The 17,934-nt window shown below is 35.5% G+C and overlaps 1 protein-coding gene across 3 annotated transcripts in view; it reads left to right on the top strand.

Moving 5' to 3' along the window:
* The window catches only part of Helz (helicase with zinc finger), a 165,388-nt gene that overhangs the window by 132,212 nt on the left and 15,242 nt on the right, over positions 1–17,934 (top strand). For all 3 annotated transcript variants that reach the window (XM_058572203.1, XM_046422612.1, XM_046422611.1), the window contains exons 29-31: positions 2,019–2,589; positions 2,977–3,211; positions 3,965–4,481. In XM_058572203.1, coding sequence (XP_058428186.1) covers positions 2,019–2,589; positions 2,977–3,211; positions 3,965–4,481 — 1,323 coding nt within the window. The remainder of the gene's footprint in view (positions 1–2,018; positions 2,590–2,976; positions 3,212–3,964; positions 4,482–17,934) is intronic.

The following is a 17,934-nucleotide window of genomic DNA, read 5'->3' as shown; positions in this document are numbered from 1 at the left end:
CTAGTTTTACTTGGGTTTTGTTTGGCATTTGGCACTATTTTCCACTGCTGTCTTTGAGCATCTTACTTCTTTTGGTTTCTTCGGCCCAATATTGCTGTTTTTCACAACTCTCTGATGTGACCTCCTGTCCCTTTTATAAGTTTCTATTTGCCATTCCCCATATGTTCCTAGTCCTTAAGTTGGGCTTTCCCACAGTTCTGTCATTATTTCATTACTCTTGCTTTCTCTGATTGCTTACTATAAACAAGTCCAATTCGTGATGTTAAGTACCTGCTCCATGATGACTTCCAAAGCTGTACCTCCAGACTCAACTAAGCATTTATTCTTTTATATTCAGATACTTATATCCCCAGAGCATCTGGCTAACAGGTCAGAGTCGGAGGGATTTCATATTGTAGGAGGAGCTGCAGGGTGTTTAGGTAGCCAGGGGCAAACTGCCAGTAGAGGGGGGCTGCAGTGCAAGTAACCGTGGCCCATGTGGGGGGGGGGTACAGAGAGATATCAAGTGGATCGTACAGCAGAAGCAGATGTAGTCAAAACCAGCCACAAGATCTTGTCAGGTGCTGTCAGAGCCTTTGTTGAAGCAAGTACTCTGTAATCCTCAGTGATTATTCATCATCAAAACTTATAAAAACATTGTTTTGCCAAAGCAGTCTGTTGAGTGGTTTAACAGAGCTGGAAAGGAAAAATTTCATCTTTCCACTTTAAATTTTGTTTTTCATGTTGTCACCACTTATGATCATACTTGCATTTTAAAGGGAACCTATCATTCTCTCCCTTAGTATACCATAGCTTAATGGGATTGAAAGCAGTATTTATACTCAGGTATTGAGTCATTCGGGCTCTTGTGTAATTGGACTCTTGTGGTTGCTTCTGATGCCAAGAGGGGAAGCTAACATATAAACAAGTGAAGTTTTAGCTCTGTGTACGTAGACTTCTCATGCCCCCGAATCTGCTATGCTTTTTTCACTTACTCAGCCTTTGCAGAAGCTGTTGCCTTTAGCTAGAATGTCCTTCCCTTCCTGGAATATTCCGGCTCTTTGTACATTCAACTCAAATCTCATTGCCTCTTTATTTTCTTTCTTGGACCCTAGGGTCTCATATCATGTCCTCCTTTAATATCTCTAATTATGTATCTACCTATTGCTAATCCTCTACTGGACTCTAAACCAGGGGTTAGGTTAGATAGTAAGTCAGGTAGACTTTGTGGGCCATATAGTTTATTTTGCAACTGCTTAGCTCTATCACAGTAGTGTAAAAGCAGCTAAAGACAATATGTAAATGAACAAGATGCTGTGATCCAACAACACAATATTTATTTACAAAAATCCAGTGGAGAGGAAATGGTATGGTTGGGGCCATAGTTTGCAAGGTCCCTGCTCTAAGCTCTTGAGAGCTCTTGAGGAGATAGGCTAAGTTTTATAGTTGTTCTTTTAATCTCCAGCACTAGGCAAAATGCATTTGGTAGGCCCTAAACAAATGTTTGTTAATGGAAAGAATGTCAATACTATTCAGTGGCAAAACTTGTCAACCAAACCAGTTATGTGACAGTGATATAGTACCTGATTGTTCTTTTCAAAGTTGTTTAAGTTGGGATAAAGTTTTTAATTAATATTGATGTGTTTGAGGAAGTAGATTATATATATGTAAACAATAAAATCAGAAGGAAAGAACACATTTTATTGATTTATATCAGGAGAAAATAAATGATTATCTTTCTAAGAAAGAAAGTGTGAAATTAAAGATAATGTTCTTGAAGAAATTAAAGTGGATATGCTAATAAAATGGCAGTATCTTTTTTTTACGACTCAAATTTAATATGCTTTTTTCCCTGTGTTGCTTTTTTAATTTAAAAAGTATTTCTTATTAGATTGTCAGAAAGTGATTGATTCAGCACCCAGCACTTCTGCTTTCACTGCTGAGAATAAATCATATCCATTAGATGCATTAGGGTTGGGAAAAGGAGAGCCACTGAATTTGGATTTTCTGCAGTTAAAAGACTTCTTATTTTTTCCTAGGTTGATTTGGAATCAAATCCACAGAACAGAAGTCCCGAATCACGTCCTGGTGTTGTTTATCCCAATACCAAATTTCCTCGCAAAGATAATCTCAACCCAAGACACATAAATCTTCCTCTTCCTGCTCCACATGCACAGTATGCAATCCCTAATCGACATTTTCATCCCCTTCCCCAGCTACCAAGACCACCATTTCCAATTCCGCAGCAGCACACCTTGTTAAATCAACAGCAGAATAATTTGCCTGAACAACCAAATCAAATTCCACCCCAACCAAATCAGGTGGTCCAGCAGCAAAGTCAGTTGACTCCGCAGGCCCAGCAGCCACCTCCTCAGCTTTCTCCTGCATATCAGCCAACACCCAACAGTGCTTTTTTTAATAACGCAGTTTCTCATCGACCACAGTCTCCCCCTGCAGAGGCTGTGATTTCTGAGCAGCAGCCCCCTCCCATGCTGCAGGAAGGCCACAGTCCTCTGAGAGCCATTGCACAGCCCGGCCCCGTCCTTCCTTCACATCTAAATAACTTCATTGATGAGAACCCCCCGGGATTACATATAGGAGAAGCTTTAGGTAAGTTTCCATATTGCTACTAGAAGTGAGTTAAGAGGGTATTTAAGATGACATGTACAATACAATGATAATCTAGGTCAGAATTGATTTATTTATATAATGCCAGCAAAAATCAGCCACTTAGTGGGATAATCAGAATCCAGTTCCAAGTGCTGTATGTAATACTAAATATCAGTTGATGTCAATTTACATCATTATGCAAGTGTGGGGGGGGAATCATCATAACTAGTTTCTGACAAACTTAGAAAGCATTTATTTTCTACCAAAATCAAATTGTATTTATTTCTTTGCCTTTGTGGAAAAAACCTCATTGTAAAAATTCTTGATAAAATTAGCTTGAAACCTCAAATGCACAACAACCCAGTGTTTTCACAAATGTTTCTGCAGATCGCATACATGGGAGTGTAGCTCTGGAAACATTAAGGCAGCAGCAGGCACGGCTACAACAGTGGAATGAACATCACGCTTACCTGAGTCAGGGTGGCATTGCATACCCACACCACCACCATCCTCACCTCCAGCACCTTCCACAGCCACCCATCGGACTCCATCAGCCGCCAGTGAGGGCAGACTGGAAGCTAACCAGCAGTGCCGAAGATGAAGCAGAAACTACATTCTCCAGGTACTTGGCAGGTCCCTCTGTTCTCTTTTGTGATGGTAGTCTTTTCAGCTTTATGTTGGAATATTGTCTCAAGACATCGAATGCTGGCCTTCTTGGCACATGCTATAAAATTCCCTTGATTGATTCTAAAATATGGAGAATTCATTTAGAAGTAACTCTTGTACAGATGTGGGCGTGGATGGCCTATTTTAGGTTGTAGATTAATTTGGTCCTTTGGGTCTCTTCTGCAAGAAAAAAAGTACCATTGTTGTGGATGTCTCTTTGTGGATTTTTGTTGTTGTTTTTTTTGTTTTTGGCAATAACACATAGGAAGAATGAATAAGGACAGAAATGAACTTGTGGTTAAAAGTTATACAAATTATAAATTCATCATAATTTTTCTTTCTGTTAGCACAGACTTCAGCCTTCTTTTAACCACAGGTACTAGGAATAGTCCACGCACTAAATTTGCTTTATGGCCAGCATCATGTGAATGCTATAGAGTATTTGCTAATCCCTTCTGAGTGACATCCACCATCTTTTATAACTTCCAGTTATCAAGTGGAGGCAAGAAACAGATGCTTTTAATACAAAGGGAAAGTGTCTTCAATGCACTGTCTACTGAGCATTAATGCTTACATTCAAGATTACTTAATGCTGGTTCTAATGAAGTATTATGATTTGATTTGTAGAAATGATCCATGTAGTTGACTAAGCTCTTCTTAATGGAACCTGTCCTTTGTTTTCTACTTATGTTTCATCATCTTTATGTAGGTTTCAAGACTTAATCAGAGAGCTGTCTCATCGTGATCAAAGTGAAACTCGAGAACTAGCTGAAATGCCACCACCTCAATCAAGACTTTTGCAGTATAGACAAGTTCAGGCTAGAAGTCCACCAGCAGTCCCGTCTCCCCCATCCAGTACAGACCACAGTAGCCACTTTTCTAACTTTAATGACAACAGCAGAGACATTGAAGTAGCCAACAACCCAGCATTTCCACAGCGCCTTCCTCCCCAGATATTCAGCTCACCCTTTTCATTGCCATCTGAACACCTTGCCCCTCCTCCTTTGAAATACCTGGCACCTGATGGAGCATGGACTTTTGCTAATTTGCAACAGAATCACTTAATAGGGCCAGGCTTTCCCTACGGCCTACCTCCATTGCCTCATAGGCCACCGCAGAACCCTTTTGTACAAATACAGAATCATCAACATGCTGTCGGTCAAGAGCCATTTCACCCATTGTCATCTCGAACAGTATCTTCTTCTTCGCTCCCGAGCTTAGAAGAGGTAAATGTCTTTCTTCTTCTTTTACTTTTTTCATTTTGGGATTACTTGATTGCGAACAATATCAGCATACATTGACATGATAATAGGAATGGCTAGATCTTGTTGAATTTAATAGTCTTTTAAAGGGTTGGGGTTGTGGCTCAGTTGTAGAGTGCTTGCCTCGCATGCATGAGGCACTGGGTTCCATTCTGAGCACCACATAAAAATAAATAAATAAAATAAAGATATTGTGTCCATCTACAACTAAATTTTTTTTTTATCTTTTTAAGATAATTCTTGCTTGAAAATTATTTTAATTTCTACTCTCTTGTGATATTTCAGATTCTGTAGAGTGATTGCTATTATTGAAATATGAAGCCCCTTGAGAATCTTTTATTGCTCTTTTGGAACATTTGACATCTGAGCACTCTAGTATTCAAGTTGTTTTGTCCTTTTTAACTTGGGAAAATTGTTAGTGATTCTCCTGTTCCAAGTACCAGTTCTCTTTTTCCTGTCACATGTCCTAGTGTTTGGATTAGACTGAGACTGTGGATGCCCAAATGAGACCGATCTCCAAACGTAGGAATTTGCAGATGTTTAACATAAACTAAGCAGCTGGGGTAAACTGAATTATTATCTTAAAATACCTAGACATTCCAAAATAGTATTTTTATGGACCTTTATCAATAAGAAAAATTAGTAATTTTAGGTTATAAAACTTGCAAAATGGTACTACATGGTGTAGACTATGAAAATTTTGTCTAGCTCTTCCCAGTAAGTTTGTAACTGCAATGATTAAAGAATGTGTAAAGCTGGTTGTAATTATTATCAGTCACAGATATCTACTGAAAACAGGACAAACATTTCCTATTTTGATAGATGAAAAATATAAGCTTCATTTTGGCAGTTCTTAACTGATTTCTAAAACCATTTCAAATATTTGATAAATATGTTTAATAATTTCATTGCCCCTGAAAGAAACCCTACACCCATTAAGCAGCACATTCCAATCTTTCCTCCCCATTCCCTACAACCACTAATCTACTTTGTCTCCGTGGAGACATTTCATATCAATGGGATCATATAATATGTAACATTTTGTGTCTGGTTTTCAGAATGTACTCACACTATAGTATGTATCACTATTTCATTCCTTTTAGTGGATGAATAATTTTCCATTCTATGGCTTTGCCACAGTTTGTTCATCAATAGACATTTGGGTTGTTTCCATTTTTTGGCTATTATGACTAATGCCACTATGACCACTATTTTCATATATTCTGAATATTAGATCCTAAATCCTGTTTTTGTGTGAAAGCATATTTTCAGTTGTCTTGAGTGTGTATCTATCTAGAAGTGTCTCTATGAGGAACTGCTTGAGTATATATCTAGGAGTAGAATTCCTGGGTTATATGATAACTTTATGTTCGATTTTTTTGAGGAACTGCTAAACTTCTTCACTTTTTCACAGTTCCCTATACTATTTTATATTCCCACTAGCATGTATGAGGATTCTCATTTCTCCATATACTTAACCTTTTTGACACTGGGGATTGAACCCAGGGGCACTTAACTACTGAGCCATATCTCCATCCCTTTTTATTTTTTATTTTGAGACAGGGTCTCACTAAGTTTCTTAGAGTTCACTAAGTTGCTGAGGCTTGCTTTGAACTTGCGATCCTCCTGCTTCAGCCTCCCAAGCCACTGGGATTACAGGCATGTGCTCCTGTGCCCGATGCATGTACTTTTTAAAAATTATCATTACAGTCATCCTGGTGGGCGTAAAGTGGTTTCTTATTACAGTTTTGATTCATAGTTCCATAATGACTGAGGATGTAGAGCCTCTTTTTGTGTACTTATTGGTCATTTGTATATTTTCTTGGGAGAAATGTGTGTTTACATCCTTCAACCATTTCAGTATTGGTTTTCTTTTTGTTATTGAGTTGTAATAGTTTTTTCATATATTCTGGATATTAGATCCTAAATCCTTACATAAGATTTGCAGTTATTTATCCTGCTCTGTAGTTTTGTCTTTCCACTTTTTACAGTGTCCTCTGATGCACACCAGATTTTTAATTTGGACTTAGATAAATTGATATTTTCTGTGGTTATTTGTGCTTTTGGTATCATATCTAGGAAATTGTTGTCTAGTCCAATATCATAAAGATTATTTCTATATTTCCTTCTAAGAGTTTTATAGTTTTAGATCTTATATGCTTAATTCTTTGCTTTATTTGAGTTCATTTTTGAGTGTTGTGTAATGCACGTGTTAAATTTATTCTTTTGCATGTGGTCATCCTGTTTCTTCAGCATCATTTGTTAAAAAGACTCCCCTTTTTTCCATTGAGTTATCTTGGCAACATTGTCGAAAATCAATGAATCATAGAAATTGAGCATATTCTGGGCATTTAGTTCTATATGAAATTGATTTATTGTCAGTACCAGCCTTTCGTGTATTTATTTGTTTTAGTTGTAGATGGACACAATGCCTTTATTTTGTTTATTTTTATGTGGTGCTGAGGATTGAACCCAGTGTCGCACACATGCCAGGCAAGTGCTCTACCACTGAGCCACAACCCCAGCCCTGAGCCAGTATTTTATACCTTAGCTTTTGCACTGTCTTTTATACCATAACATTGTTGTATAAGTTTTATAATTATAAGTTTGTTTTACTTACTCTGGGTTCCTTGTTTATATGAGTTTTAGGTATTGCCCTCTTAACAATGTTAAGTTTTCTAGGACCTGCACATGGGATATTCTCCCATTTGTTTAGATCTTTTAAAAATTTCCTTTGGCATTTTCTAAATATAAATCTTTGACTTCTTTTATTATATTTATTCCTAAGTGTTTTATTCTTTTTTATATTATAAATGTAATTTTCTTAATCTCATTTTTGATTGTTTATTTAAGTGTTTATATTGATTACATATCTGCGATGTTCCTGAACTCTTTTAAGAGTCACTTCTGATAACTTACTTTATTGTTCTCATCTATAATTGCCCTGTCTACAACCTCTGCAGGATGTTTAATGGTATATATTTGACAAAATTATAGAAAAGCAAGTATATCTTAAGTGAGATTCCAAATTTCCTCCAGCTGTTGATTTCTAGTTTTATTTTATTGTGGTTTGAGAAGTCTTTTTTTTTTTCATACTTAATACAATTTAATATAATAAAAAATTCTTTTTTAAGTTATTTTTAAAAAATTTAATTTGTTATATGTGACTGAGAAGTCTCTTAATATAATTTCAGTTTTATAAAATTTACTGGGTCTTTTTTTGCCTACCACATGGTCCTCTATCTTGGAGAATGTTTCAGGGATATTTTAGAATGCACATTTTGCTCTTGTTGGATGGCATGTTCATACATGAGGTCTATTTGGTCTATAGTGTGTTCATAATTTTTATTTCCTTTTGATCTAGGAGGACAGTATTAAAACTTCCAAGTATTGTTATTGATCTGTAATTTTCCCCTTAATTCTACTTATTCTTCATGTATTTAGGGGCCTATGTAGTTATAGTTGTTATTATCTTCTTGATGAACTGACTTTATGATTTTATGATATTCTTTTTCTTTCAGCAGTTTTTGTCTTGAAGTATACTCTTTTCTGATACTAGTATAGCCACCCCAGCTCTCTTTTTGTTATTACTTGGGTAGAATATTTTTTCCCATCCTTTCACTTTCAACCTATTTATGTGCTTGAATCTAAAGGGAATGTCTTATAAATAGCATTTGGCTGAATTGTGTATTTTTTCTCCATTCTGCCAATTTCTGTCTTTAAATTTTAGAATACGATCATTTACATTTAATGTAATTACTGATAAAAAGGATGCCTGACTTCTGTTTTCTATGTCTTAACGTCTTTTTGTTCTGCGTTTCCTTCAAAACTCTCTTTAGTGTTAAGTATATTCTGTTGAACCATTGAAACACTCTTCTTTTTTCCTGTAGTATGTATTTTTATAATATTAGTAGTTGTCTTGAGGTAAATATTTTTATTTGTAACAAACTAGTTCCAGTTAATACCAACTTGTGTGTGTGTACATGCCCGCCCGCATGCATGCCGATAATTGAACCCCAGGTCTTGTACACACTAAGCATGCACTCTACTCTAGACTAAGCCCTCTGCCCCCAACTTAATTTTAATAGTAAACAAAAACTTTACTCATGCATACCTCATTCCCTTCCTCTATATGTTATTATTGTCGTAAATTACTTATTTATACGTGGTCCCCATCAATGTAGATTTGTAATTATTGTTTATGCATTAGTATTTTAAATTATACAGGGGGGAAAAAGAGGCATTACAAACTAAAATATATTGTCTTTTATATTTTCCTATGTAGTTACCTTTTCCATTGTCTTTTAAATATTTTTGAGTGGATTTGAGTACTGTCAGTTCATCCTTCTGAGGCATTATAACTGTCTAGCATTTCTTCATGGCCAGGTCTGTTAGTAACAAACTCTCCAAATTTTTATTTATCTGAGAATGTTCTAGCTTCACTTCCATATTTGAAAGATAGTTTTGCTAGATATAGAATTCTTGACTGACAGTTTATTTAGCACTTTGAGTAGGTCATCTCACTGCCTTCTGGTCTTACTGGTTTTTTATGAGTAATCAGCTGTTCATTTTACTGATTACTTGGTGATTCCTTGTACGTAAATAGCTTCTTCTTGTTGCCTTCAAGATGATCTCTTTATCTCCAGCTTTCAACAGTTTATGATGTGTCACTGTGAATCCTTATATTTGTTCTACTTGGAGTTCACTGAGCTTCTTAGATGTAATTAGATGTATTAATGTCTTATTAATTTGGGTATGTTTCAACTATTATTTCATCAAATATTCTTTCTAATAATTTCTCTGCTTCTGGGTCTCTCATTATTGAATGTTGGTTTGCTTGATGGTGTCACACCAGTCTCAGCTCTATTCATTTTTTTCTCTGCTTTTTCTATTTCTCAGACGAGTCAGTGTCAATTCCTATCTTTAAGTTTGCTGATTCTTTTTTCTTCCTGTTTAAATCTGCTATTAAAGCCCTCTGGTAAATTTTTCATTTAATTGTACTTTTTCAATTCCACAATTTCTGTTTGATTGCTTATTGTAATTCCTATCTCTTTAATGGTATCTCTCTTTAGTGAGACGACATTCTCATAGTTTTCTTTAATTGTTTTTGTTTTTGTTTTTTGATGATTCCAGGAGTCCAACCCAGGTCCTTGTTTCTGTTAGGCAAGTGTTCTGCCACTGAGCTACATCCTCGACCCTCTAGTTTCATACATCTGGTTTCTTTTAGTTCTTTAAACATATTTAAAATAGCTAATGGAGAGTGTTCATGTAGTAAGTCTAATGTCAAGGTTTCTTCAAGGTCAATATATGGTTTCATTCATGCTTTTGTGCATTTTTTCCCTTGTTGCCTTACTTTCTTTTTTCTTTGCATGCCTCATAGCCTTCTGTTGATAACCGGATGTTTTGAATAGTACAGAAGGTGACTCTGAAAGTTAAATTCTCCTTCCCCAGGGCTTGTTACAGTTTTGTTTTGTTTGTTTGTTTGTTTGTTTTTACATGCCTGGAACCAAAAACATCTTTCAGGTTTTGAATAGGGGTGTGTGTGTGTGTGTGTGTGTGTGTGTGTGTGTGTGTGTGTTTGAGCACACCTTTAACACTCAGCTAGTCAGCTTACACCTCTGCCATAACCTTCACCTCTTGTTTCCAGGAACTTCAACATTAGCCTGAGGTGAGAATTAACAACTCTTTCAAGGCCTTTCATGAGCATATGCCCAGCATCTGTGTAGTCTCTTCTAGGTTCCCAGGAGCATGTCAGAGCTCTTCAAAGTTCTTATTCCCTAAACATCTCATTCCCATTCTTTATTCTAAGCTTTTTTCTTTTTTTAAATCCAATTCCATTGTCTCATTCAGCAGCAACTAAAACAGTTCCCCACTATCATGGTGTTCCATATGGCCCCTTCAGCACTGATTGAGTTCAGAGTTGGATGAGATGAGGCAGATCTTTTGATCTACCCTTCCAGAGAGCCATGTTACAAGTCTATAGAATGAGGCCCATTCTACTCCCTCTGGAACTGGCGCAGGCTCTTATTTTCAAGCCTACCATTGAGATGGAAAATTAAATTACCACAAAACTTGCTATTCTTATGAAATTCCCTGTTTTATCTTGATTAACTGTTCCATTAGTCACTGCAAGCTTTTAGTTTCCCAAAAGATTGTTTGATGGCTTTGCCAGTGTTTTTGTTGCATTTATGGAGGCATAGACTATGGAATTCCTTACTCTGCCATCTTTGCTGACACCTTCGATGTCTTGACTTAACCTGCTAAGTGAGCTATAACATATGGGGGGAACTACGTGCCAAAGTTTTTATAAAATTTTGTACTTTTTACTTTATAATGAATGATCTATTTTAATTATTGATTTTTAAAAATTCATTATTTTTATAATTTAAGTTCTTTGTACCTTGGTGCTCTCAATATTTGATATTTTCATATAGCTGTGAATGTATAAGTACCTTCACTTGTCAGCCAGTTCTTTTACTCTGGAAAAACATTTGGTTACCTTTATTTTGATGCATGAGATTCACAAATGATGACTAACATGATCACTGAAAAAATTATTTGATGAGGAAAATATTTTTTACCACATTGCAGATTTTGACATTTTCAGTATATTAGGATAACTTGTATGTGTTTAAATGATTTTGCATGAATCATCTCACAGAATGAATGGCTTATGTTCTCACTGTTTTTCCAACCCTTTAAAATAATTTCTTTAACATCAGCAATACAGAAAACTGTCTTACTTTCCTCCCAACTATGGATTCTTATTGCCAGAAACTTTAGTAGATTAATCACATATCGGATGAAGGTACCTAGAGGTTAGTTTAATGGTTAACTTGAATGGAGATGGTTTTCTTCATATTTTGTTTCACTATTTTTTCTTTTTATAGTAATTTTGATTTTCTTTTGACAAATGAAATACTTAGTCAGCAAGCAAAATGTAGAAGTTAGAGAAATTATTAAATTCACTATGAAAAGATAGCTACCATAACATTTAGCCTTTCCAGCATTCATGGATGCAAACATGTGATTGATTAATGGACGAGAAGTACTTGGAGAAATTTTAAACAATTTTTTTTAAATCACCCCTCAGGGCTGGGGTTGCGGCTCAGAGATAGAACTCTCGCTTAGCATGCATAAGGCACAGGGTTCGATCCTCAGCACCACATAAATATAAAGATATTGTGTCCACCTATAACTGAAAAATAGATATTAAAAAAAAAAAGAAACCACCCCATCACATCTATTAAGTCAGGGCACCCTGAAGGGCATCCTTGTTCTATTCTATAACTTTTTTTCTTTTTTTTTGCCATGTTCCTATCAGTTTTTAGAGTGTTCTTATTTAAATGATTAAGGGTTAACTTCAGGGGTTTCCTTCCTTGCCCTAAATGCAGGGAAGGGCACATCCTTGGCTACTTGGGCAAGTCTGGGGCACACTCCAGAGCTTTCTAGATTGGCAGTGTATTAGCAAAATGCTCCATTTTGATTTCAAGTGCTAGAATAAGTTTGGGGTTACAGTTTTATTTATTTTTCAATATTTAGCCAGTTGTCCTCATACCTTTGTTAAATTACAGCATTATCACTAAATAGAAATATCTTTCTTATCAAGCACTAAATTCTTTATAATAGCACTGTCATACTTGCAGTTCAACTAATTGCTGTTTATGGTGCAGTGAAAGAAAAGGCAGAATGCAGAGGGAAGCAGTAGAAGTCAGTGTTTAGCTTCGGAGTCTAAGGGCTCAATTTCTAGTAATTTTGCCATGATTAAGGATTTTTCAAAGGTAATTTTTATGTACAAGCTTTTTGACTTTGCATGATAACCTTGGAGTAAGCTGAATGTGCTATTCAACACATTCGGTACTGAGCTCAGTTTCTGCTTTGTTATTCTTCATCTATCCGTGTGTTTCAGTATCAGAATTACACTCTGATTTTGAGACTTCTTAGTGTTCTAACCGACACTACAAACCAGGGGATAATATGAAATCTGCCTTGCTGGTGGTTTTTCCTTCCAGTTTTTATATGGGAGAGTAGCTGGGGAGAAAAGTCTTTCTAAGTTTTTCACTAGAAAAAAAGTTCAGAATATCTTTGTGAAGTCTTCCCTTTCTTTTCCCACCTATAAGCCCTTCTTAGGTTTTACTGGAATTACATTAAATGTATAGTTTAAATTCATGGAGATTTTGTCCTTACAAATATTTTAAATTTCATATTTTGGAAATGGTACAATCGTCAGTGTTTTTTCTTTCTCCCTCTCCTTCCCCTCCTACTTCTTCACTTTTTTAAAAAATATTTATTTTTTAGTTGTAATTTGATACAATATCTTTATTTTATTTATTTATTTTTATGTGGTGCTGAGGATCAAACCCAGGGGCCCCCGTATAGGGGGGCTGAGCCATAACCCCAGCCCCTTCTTCACTTTTTGGAAGTTTCTCTTTATAAATTCCTTATCATCTTTATTGAAGTCTTGAGTCTTTCTGATACTCTTAGGGTGATTTTTTTGTGTTTTGTTTTTTGTTGGTTGTTTTGAATGGGACCTTTTTTCCATTATATTTTTCAGTAATTTTATCCTGAGAGACAAATCTTCATTTTTTTTAAAGTGGACATAGTTTTGCCAAATTAAAAAAAAAATTTTTTTTTTTTGTTTAACAAGAATCAACAGGTATTTATGCTATTTAAGGTGTGCATCCCAGCTACTTGGGCTGAGGCAGGAGGGATTGCAAGTTTGAGGCCAGATTGGGCAATTTCGTAAGACCCTGTCTCAAAATAAAAACAAAAGTGCTGGAAGTTCCTAGCATGCACAAAGTGCTGGGTTCAATTCCTAGCATCACAAAAAACAAATAGATAAATAAAAATAAAAAGAGATACGTTTTGCTATGGAATAGTTTGATTAAAAGGAACACATGGAGGGTCAGGGTGTAGCTCAGTCCTAGAGCTTGCCTGGAATTTGCAAAGTTCAGTTTGCAGCACTGCCCCCCATGCTCTCCCATAGGAAAATTCTTTTTAAAAAATGTCACTGTATCAGTCAAATTGGTTTACGAGGCTGTACATTTTTGTATTGCAGTGTTGGTATTGTTGTAATGGCCTTAGAAGAAAAATGGACTATGGCTCTGTGGTAGAGTGCTTGCCTAGCATGAGTGAAGTTCTGGGTTCAGCACCCAGCACTGCAAAAAATAAGTTACTCATTTTGATCATCCTTCAGTAAATCAGCATTTACTTACAACTGTATATGCCTCTGTGATGTATTTCTTATTTCAGATATTGGCTTTTGAATAAAAATACTTTTGAACCATTTATTTGTTTTCATTTTTCCCTTCCAACAACTTTTTTTTTTAAGTTAGTTGATATGTTTTGATTTCACTACTATTGTCTGATCATCCCACTCCCCTAAGTTCCCTATTATGGAATAAAGTATTACACAAATGTAGTTTGAAGATCATAATCTTGGCTGGTTATCAGTGGACATTGATAGCTTGTGACTTGTGTTGTATAGCCAGGTACCGCCGCCTTCTCAGGGAGATCATTAATGTGTGGTATCTAATGAATCACTGAATACATAAAACAGACAGTGATTGACCAATAAATAAATTAAGCCTCGGTGCTTGCTTAAGCTATCAAAGCTAATCATTTAAATGAGTTGTTTTGTTTTAATTAAAGTTTCTGGCACCATAGTTAATGTGACTTGGAATTTCTACTAGAGCGTTTATCTCTTCCTTGGTGATTATCTTTGATGGCATAATTATAAACAGAGCCCTAATTAATATGCTGACCTTTCCCTGGGTTATTTATTTATCTACATACATGTGAAATGGCTTGCTAACCTTGTGCATCACGTATATGTCTTAGAATGGTAAGCAAATAAGGAATTTTTACTTTAACTGGCAATTATCTTTAACGATAGAAATTTATACATAAATTTGGTAATTATGTTCTTTCCTTATTTAGATTTCATATGTTAAATGGATTTTGAAATGTTAGCATTACAGCTTGATTTTTAGAAAGAAATATTAGAAATATTGATCATATGTTTAATAACTTAATTATTTCACAGTTCAACATGAGGATTTGTATAAATATGCAAACATATATGGAGTTGCTATGGAACCCAGAACTGAGAACTTCTAATGAAGTAGGACAAGCCTGTAAACAATCATATTATGTGAGACCTGAGGACTCTTAAATGAAACCTAAGCCTCAGTCACCAGTAGGATTGCCATCTCATATTAAAGGAGCTGTCTGATGGGCAGATGATGTATGTAGAAGAAATAGACACTTCGTGAAAAAACTTAGAACTGGGCAAAAGCAATAAGAAAAAAGAAAAAGGTCAAGAAATAAGGGAAGAAAAGTGTAGCTCATATATTTGAACAGCTTGGGGGCTCACAGGATTGAGGCATTGCTGGAGATCAAAAAAGTGTCTTATCTCTTGGGTATATTCTTCTTTCCATCCTAGAGATCTTTTTCTACAATTTCATTTGGGAGCCCTTGTCTTTCAACATGCTAGAAATTTCCCTCTTGAGGGGAAGGATCCAAACCTTTAAGCTTATTGCTCAAAGTGCATTTTAATTTAGTTGGTTAGCATGCTATATGAATTTAATCTGAATTTAAATCACTTGAATAGGCTTGGATTAGTTGCTGCACTTGGGTAATTTCAGTAAATACAACACATCATTTTACTTAGTTATTTTTATTAGAAAAAAATTTTTTTTCAGTGCTGGGAGTTAAACCCAGGCCTGTGCATGCCAGGCAAATGCTCTACCACTGAGCTAAATCCCCAGCCCAAATTGATAGTTATTTGTTGATGATAGATTATGTTTAGACATTTTAATAACAAACAGTTAAAATATATTTTCGTTGGATTTTAAATTGTGGAACTTTGGAACTAGTTGGGGCCTTGAAGATCATTTTATTTTAGCTCCTTGTTTTTAAATGAAGATGAAGACACAAAGATGACCAAGGTTTCACATATTAGGCAATTATTAATTACCCTGGAGTGGAGACTCCTGACTTCAGTGCCATTCTCTTTCTGGTACATTATCCTGCTTTTCACATCTTTACATGAAAAGCAGGGTTTATTCCTGGAAACTGAGGAAGGATTACAGTTACACAGAAGGAGATGTTGAGGAAAAGCCAATGTTGTTGGGAACAAAGAATGACATCTTCAACTGTATAAACTTTCCCTCTTGAGGGGAGAGGGAGAACAAGGTTCATTCAAGAATTCTTTTTTTAAATATTTATTTTTCAGTTGTAGATGGACACACAATATTTTTATTGCATTTTTTTTAATGTGGTGCCGAGGATTGAACCCAGTGCCTCATGCGTGATAGGCGAGCGCTGTACCACTGAGCCACAAATCCAGCCCTCATTCTTAATCTTTGAAATATGTCCAGTTCTAGCTGTTAAATGTTGACTGCTCAGATGATGAATTTTGAGATCTCAAATATAGAAAATTAACTGTAAACAATTAATTATGCCGTATTCTTTAAGAATAAAACAAAATTTTTTCAGGTATTATATTTTTTTCCAAAGTTGGAAATGTTATTTAATTATGGTAATTATGATCCTTCAGGAAAAAAAAGCACATAGTTAGGAGTTGAAGGGTAAACTTTCACTGTGAACTATTTTATTTCCTACCCACACTGGCAGTTTCTCATTGTAAGCGGTATCTTGCTCTATAATTGATACTTGGATTGTTTTATATTTAAGAAGAGTGAACAAGAACCAGATAGATTGAAGGTAGTTCAAAATGTCATAGCAGTGAATCTGACAAATTCTCTGAGATGTAACATTGCCTTCATTTTAGTATCTCTTCTATTACCTTGTAATAAAAATTACAATTATAATATTGCCTGGTAGGAAAATACTATTTGAAAATTATAAGTGCCTTTTCTGAGAGATGCTTCACATGATCTTTTTCCTTATTTAAAACTACATTGATTTTTATGTACTTTGCTGCAAAGTTGCATTCATTTCAGTGTATGTTTCCTTTAAGAGAAAAGAAGTGCTGTAGCTTTAGAAATTTTAAGGTAAAAATTTGCTTCTTTTATATTATGAATCTGATGTGATATTAAGTTTGATTTTAAAATTCTCTTAAGATAATGCAATTTATTGTAAAAATAATATTTTTAAAATAATATAAGAGAAATTATGATAAAATGACATGGTTACCTAGGCATCAGGTAATGATGGCATGGGTCTGGATCATGGTGAATAGTGGAAATGATGAGAAGCAAATAAATGTAGGATTTACTTTGTAAGTAGAACCTAGAAGGAATTCCTGGTAGATTAGATATGATTGGAAATGAAATAAGATTTAAAATTGAATTCTTCAAACCCACTAGGCTCATTTCTGTTGCCCCCTGCCACTGGCCAAGCGCTGCCTTGTTGAACAGTACCAGAGGAGGAGTATCTCCATTGTTGCAGAAAGGTCTTTGGACAGCATTGCTCTAGGGAACGACTGCTACCCTTCAGCTACGTGGAATTTTCATGTTTCTTTGATAATTTTTTTTTTTTAACCATCTCTTCTGTTTCTCATTTTCTGAAACTTCTGTTGATAAAATTTTGGACCTTCTGGATTTTCCAAGTCTTTCCTCTTTTTGCCTGTCATATTTTGATATCCTTATAATTTTTCCTACTTTTGGGGGGAAAAATTTCCATGATTTTATCTATAAACTCTTTTATTTCATTTTTATATTTGCACCCTCGAAGAATTTTCAAGTGTTCTTTTATTGTCAGAGTTTTCCTTTTTCTTCTTGTTTTTGTTTTATGAATGCAGTGCCTTTTCTGTGAATACCAATTAGAGGGTTTGTTTTATAATTTTAGTAAAACAAAAATAATATTTTGGACATAACAGTTTTTTGGAGCATCATTTTTACTTCTTCCTGGCTTCCCTTTTTTTTTTTTTTTTTTTCCTGTATCTCTGGGACCATCTTTTGTGCTAGACACACCCTTCAGTGTCTGGTAGGTAGCTCTCAATTTCCATGTCACCAAAAAGCCTTATTGGAAAGCAACTTGGGAGTTTTGTGTCTGTCACAGGACTGTTCCTGACGGTCTTTCCCTGGGGATTTTTTGGTGTTTGACTTTCTCTGAACCTTTCACTGTTGGATTTTGGTTTATCTGTCTCCTTACTTGTTGTCTGAATTATTTGTACCTGACTGGTTGTGTTCCACTGTGGTTCTGGGAGGAGTGTAATGTGAGACCAACTGAACAGACTTCCAGTCAACCCCTGGATTTCATCTTCCAGTGTGGCTGGTGTTTCTGAGGCCTGAACCTTTATGGAATTGTGCAGAGCAGATGGATTCTTTTCTTGGGTTGTAGTGGTAGCGCCATTCTTCTTTTGTAGGTGCTGTTCTTTGATTCAGCCTCCCTGGGTTCCAGAAGTGTGTCCTCTATCGATGGCCGTTCTTAGGGTCTTGATTATTATGTG

This window comes from Marmota monax, unplaced genomic scaffold (genome assembly GCF_021218885.2).
Source record: "Marmota monax isolate L192 unplaced genomic scaffold, Marmota_monax_Labrador192_F-V1.1 WCK01_AAM20220418_F8-fsc00173, whole genome shotgun sequence".
Taxonomy (NCBI): domain Eukaryota; kingdom Metazoa; phylum Chordata; class Mammalia; order Rodentia; family Sciuridae; genus Marmota; species Marmota monax.
Note: the sequence above shows the minus strand (reverse complement) of the source record. Positions and strands in the feature narration are given on the sequence as shown.